General features: G+C 33.1%; 1 protein-coding gene across 1 annotated transcript in view; it reads right to left on the reverse strand.

Annotated features, from left to right (window-relative positions):
* LOC108693813 overlaps nt 1-6116 on the reverse strand; it is a 47463-nt gene that overhangs the window by 20192 nt on the left and 21155 nt on the right. Inside the window, exon 3 of the mRNA XM_018202962.1 lies at nt 187-1811. Within this exon, the coding sequence (XP_018058451.1) occupies nt 187-1811 (1625 nt within the window). The remainder of the gene's footprint in view (nt 1-186; nt 1812-6116) is intronic.

A 6116-nucleotide genomic window follows, 5' to 3' on the forward strand; every position in this document is an offset into this window, starting at 1 on the left:
GAGAGAGAAATATAATATAATAATAAGTATCTAATAAATAAGTGAAGAATGAAAAATCAAATTTTCATAGATTTAATCATTTTTAACATCCAATAAAATATCGAATAAAACATTAAAGTTCTATATTCTATTCTAAGACACAAGAAACAGCATTCATATCGTTCATCGATTTTTCGCGACATTTACCTGAACCTGACTGATTCTCTCGGCATTTCCCCCGTGCGTCTCGCTTATGTGTCCCACCAAAGCTTCCCGGGTGAGATACCTCGTCAAACATTGGACGCACGCGTGATACTTATCTCCGTGACTAGCGACCATGTGTTGGAATAACGCCTCCAAAGTATCGGCAGATTTCTCAAAGCAGTACTGGCAGTTCTGGGAGGGTTTTCGGAGATTCCTCTCTGATCTCCTGCCACCGCTGAGCTGATGTGCTTTCTCCATATGTCGCTGTCGCCGGGACATGGACAGGAACTTCCTGTCGCAGTAAAGACAGAGGACTCTGACCGGCGGAGTACTGGACGACGGTTTCGACTTCTGAGCCAACGGAGGATTCGAGGACAATCCTGAAGCGAGTCGTGAGGTTACCGATTCGCTCGTCTGACAGTTTTGAAGCACAGACGCGACTTTGTCCAAGGGTAGACTGCAATGCAGGCCCGTCATGGACAATTCCTGAACGATACTTGAATCTTTGGTCTCCTCCACCCTCGATTCGGTCGCGTCAGTCTTCTTCGACTTCTTATATTCTTCGGTCTTTTGGTGGTTCTCGTGATCGTTGACGATGCGGTAGACATCGCTCAACAGATCGTCTAGCAATTCACCGCAAATCATTCGCACCGTGGTATCTTCCGAGACTGCATGTTCATCACGCATTCGGTTTCCTCTGCCGTCATCAACATTCGCTCTTTCCTCAACCTGATGCTCACTCAATCTGTCCATTATAATTGTGCTTAGTGTTCGACTCTCCTTCTCCCTCGAAACTCCTCGATCATCTTCAGATGATTCTTCCTGCTCAACGTCTAGATCTTCTTCCTCTATCCTCGAAGGTGATTCTTTTGAATCTTGACTAATTCTGTCCTCCGAATCTTGTAAACTTTCTTCTGTCATTTCTTTTGTACTCAAGCAGTCTATAATCTCCAAGAATTCAGCGTCTTCGGTATTTTTGACCGTCGAAGAGTCCTCTAATCGCGGCACAACAGCTGCTTCGATATCACCCTCGCTTGAAGGCTCAGACTTGACTGTCATATCTGTCGGATCTTCTTCCTCCTCTTCTTCTTCTTCTTCCTCTTCATCAGTATTTTTCCTCTGTCTTTCCAGCTCTTTCATTTTCTCTATATTCTTATCTTCCTCCTCGTTGTCCTTGATCACACCATTCAGCACCGTCATCACATATTTCTCCAAAGTTTCCAGGTTTCTCTCGACGCTATTCCGATCGTCCTCTTCCTTCCTCGGCGAGTCCGAGTTTCCACTGGCTGCTCCATCTGGCACCTTTTTGCGCAGATTGTTGATTACGTTGCTCAACCGCGATCGCTTGTCCTGGGCAGTCTGCGCCGATGATCTGTAGGCATGACCGTAGCGTTCCTGCAGATGCTGTTGTTGCTGTTGATGTTGCTGACGATCGGCGTTGCTCCCTGCTGCGTTGGCGGGATGGTTGACGCCCAGATCCTCCAGGCTCTGCGTCGACGCTACCATCCTATCGGACGACGTAGTCGAATCGGATGCCGAAGAGATGCCGGACAATTTCGCCGTGTGATAACCCTCAATCGTATCGTCGTTCGGTGTCTCGCTACCAGTTACGTCCGCCGAAGCCGCCTCTAAAAAAGATTTTCCTTATAATCGTCGCTATTTACGTAATACTTTTCTGTTTCGAACTTTCAGTTATTGCGAAACATTTAGCATCTTGCATTTTCGATCATTGAAGAATAGATATTTTTTTTCTTCCTAAACTGGTGCACACGATGCAACAAGTTGAAGTGATACAAATATAAATTTGATTATGGAATCAGAGAATTTGTTTAAGGAGGTTCTCGCGCTACTTCCTGGTCAATAGATAAGTTTATTTTTTAAATTGTATAAAAAATGATAAAATAATAATATAAAAATCTTATCAACTATTTCTTTATGCAGGATGTTTCAAAATTCGCGCCTGCGAAATACAAGACGTGACACTTTATTAAAACAAATAACTTTTTTCTTTAACAAAATTGCGATAAATAATTTCGATAAATAATTTTTGCACTTATTTGTTAACTTGCTCTCCTGCAAAAACTATTTATCGAACGCAATTTTGTTAAAGGCAGAAGTTATTTTTTGTGCTAAAACAAATAACTTTTTCCTGTAGTTAAATTACATTCAATAAATAAGTTTGCATTTACTTGTATAACTTCAACCTGCTCTCTGTTATTAAATATTTTTAATTAACGAAATAAAACGCTTATTTATATTATATTATAAAATTTATAAAATACTTATTTGATGATAAGCTCAATATGCTTGAGATTATATATCATTGAGTTTATATATATGTGCTTGCTCTCAAAATAGTGCATACGGCAAAATATGCAGAGATAGAGATAATGTAACACCGCGCAATTATGACACAAATTTAAAAGTTGCTATTGGTAAATTTAATATCTTGATTTTCTTCATCGAAAAATATAAATTTCTTTCAAATTATGCACAATTAATTTAGACAAAACTTTACTAAAATAGATTGAAGTGTATACTCTGTACTTATAATTTATAATTTTTTAAATTTCTGCTTTATACGCAAATATTTCAAATTAAGAAAAAATGCCTACGAGATACAATTTTGTGTATACTTGTAAAATTACATTATACATTTAGAATTAAATATCTTTAAAAATCAACAAAATTTTTTCTAGGTATAATTAACCTTCGTACCACATATGTTGTATTGTAGATTTGTTTTATATTCAAATACGTCTCAAAGTCGCGAGAACCTCCTTTTAAAGTTCTCAGCCTTCTCGACAGATATCGCGTAATTTATTTTTGGATCGCGAAGATAATTGTTTAAAAACGGACAACGTACAGCGAGGCGATAAATCGTTACCATTGAGAAACAAGCGAAGTATGATGGCTGTTTATTTATTTAGGACTTTAGGCGAAGTTTCACGTAATCTCGTGCAAACCTCTGTTCACTGGTGCTGCTTAATATTAATCTTTGTTTAACTGATTCTTAGCTCTGGTCGCATCTCGATAAAACGGGTTAATTATAACTCTTAATTATTATTTCACTGTCTTTTTTATAATCATATCAAAATATAAAAATAAAAATTTAGTTAATCTGAATTTATCTCATCAATGCAACTTTTTTAAAGAATGGAACGAAAAAAATATAAATAATGAAATAAACTATGATTAAACTATGATTAAGTGACGATAAAATAAAAAATTGTTACAATGCAATTGTAATGAAAAATGACAGCACATATTTTAACTGTTTGCACTTTATAATTTTCACAAATGAATAAATATTATAAAATCTTCCGTTTTTAATTGTTTCATAATGTTGTTGGTATTGCTTAATAGTCAGAAAATCTTCATTAGTTTTCATAAAAGAATAAAAAAATATAATTTACAATTCATAAAAGAAGAACTTACTTTAGTCGTATAACTTATCAACTTACAGATTTAAAATGAATTTTACAAATCACAGATTACATCTCGATTCTTCATACTGAATCGTATAGTCCCTCATAGTTTCCGTTATTTAAAAAAGTGTATTTTATTTTTTGAAAAAAAAAATTTTAAAAATATAGAAAGAAATGAAGAAACAGAAGATACCATCCATCGCGAGAAAATCAGAAAGAGAGAAAGAGGGTAAAGGCTCTTCACGGTTGTGCCTCTGCCGACACTTTTTTATCCGGAAGTCGGGGAGAAGGGAGGCTGTGAGAATCGATAACCGTCCCTCTGCCACGTCGAAAGGGGTTACGTTTGTACGAGTAGCGTGCTCTACGAAAGGGAGAGAGAGACAGATATACATGTATATACGCGTCTCTGTGTATGCGCGCAGACATACAACTGCAGCCCCTGACAACAGCCCCGAGGTGGTAAAAACCGGCCGGCTTAGCAATACCCGCGACAATCCCTTCGACCATCCGGTTCGTTTTGCGAAAGACATTGACAATAATACGTAATTAATGGTTTATCTATCGCGAATTATCAATGATATCGATATACATAACCCTATTCCTCCCGCCATTTTACACGATATCGATTTATTTCTCGTCCATGTCTTCTGAGCTTTCCCCTTCACGTTTTATATGCAACGCATAGTAGGTACCTATAGATCCGTTGAGACTTTATCATCATTAAAATTGCGAAAGAACTGATCCCACCAAGAATGTATTCCAAGGAATTCTAAAAATCTTTGAGAGCTGTTACAACATAATGTCTCAAAATCATCGTTAATAAATATTGTAGAACAAGTTACATAATGAATAGTATTATCTACCGCTCCTATTATCAAGGGAAAGTAATACGATTATCTTAGAGCAATTTATCTCTCCATCGTATTTTAATCTCTAAAGTGAGTAATTCTTTTTCGCCATTGTTATACCTATATAAGTAATTCGCGAGGCAACATAGATTATTTATTTATATTTTTATTATAGTGACCCAAGATTATTGCACTTTAATAATAAAAAAGTTAAACAATAACTAGCACAGAAACTTATTATGCAGACATCCCACTCAGTCAAATATCTCAAAACTGTAAATTTTAGAAGAAAACAGTTCAGACAAAAGTTGTGTATGCTTTTTTTACATCAATTGATTTATCTAATTATTCTGAATAAAAGTATTAATACGATTATAAAAGTACGATTATAAAAGAAGTAATAAATATATATTAATATATATATATATTATAGTTGACGAAATATTTTATATTTTAAAGTCAAAATGTGTCAAACTCATAAAGTATCTCATAAACAATTGATTTTTCGATAACTCTATCTTAATTTACATATAGAATAATTAGAGAAATCATATTATGTGAAAAACTTAAAGAATTTCATTTAAAAACAGTGATAATGAACTCAAAAATTTATTTCTATGTGAAACTTAATCCTCTGTTGATAAGATTGGAATAAAAATGATCCCATGGTTCGTTTATTTTTTATTGCACATGCACTGACACATTATTTTACGATTATGTGGTCTCGGCTAACCTATTTTTATTCATTCACTAAATATCTTAGCGGTCGAAATTGTTTAGGTAAGTAACAAATCCCTCCAATTTTTGTTTATGTTTTATGTCGAAGCTTATGCTCACGCTGTTTTTATAAATTCAGATAAAATTTTACATTTCATAATGATATTCATTATTTGTTTACTATTTTGAGGCTAAGGTAATAAGCTAAACATTTCTGTATGACTATTGTGTATGTAATGTCTTTTTAGTTATTTTAATTATATATAAAATATTTCGAGACTGATGCAATTTATTTATGTAGTCAAAAGCGTTTTTATTTAATTTTTGATTTAAAGTATAAATTTATAAAGCATAAATGCATAACACTATATTTTTATTTATGTTTATAAATAAACAGGGAATAAAGTTTCATGTTGTTATTTACTTTTTTCATTTATTTGGTACATTAATCAGATGAAAAATGAGCACGAATCGATCCCACTTTACTAGACAATCTAAAAATCCATCTTGTCAACGCAGGATTAATTTTATCATTATTTGCGCTTCCACTATAAGACAACACATTATTACTTTTATTTAAAAAATTTTCTTCTAAAACTAATTTTTTTTCTTCTAAAACTTATTTGAGACTTTTAACTGACAAAGTTAAAGCAGAATGTATATAAATAAAAAAAGGAAATAATTTAAAATCAATCCTTTGTAATGAAATAATCATATTAATAAAATTAAGTTAAAAGTTGAAGGAATAAAAAATTAATTTAATAAAAATTAAATTAAAATTGAATTCATTCAAATTTAAAAAAAGTTAATTTAAAAAAAAATTATTTTGATAAGAAAATCCTAATTTTTTTTTAAATGAGATTACTTTAGATAACACTTATAATATAGATTATTAGATAAATTTAATTTTTTCATCATATAAATTACTTATATATATATA

The sequence above is a fragment of the Atta colombica genome, unplaced genomic scaffold (assembly GCF_001594045.1).
Source record: "Atta colombica isolate Treedump-2 unplaced genomic scaffold, Acol1.0 scaffold11, whole genome shotgun sequence".
Taxonomy (NCBI): domain Eukaryota; kingdom Metazoa; phylum Arthropoda; class Insecta; order Hymenoptera; family Formicidae; genus Atta; species Atta colombica.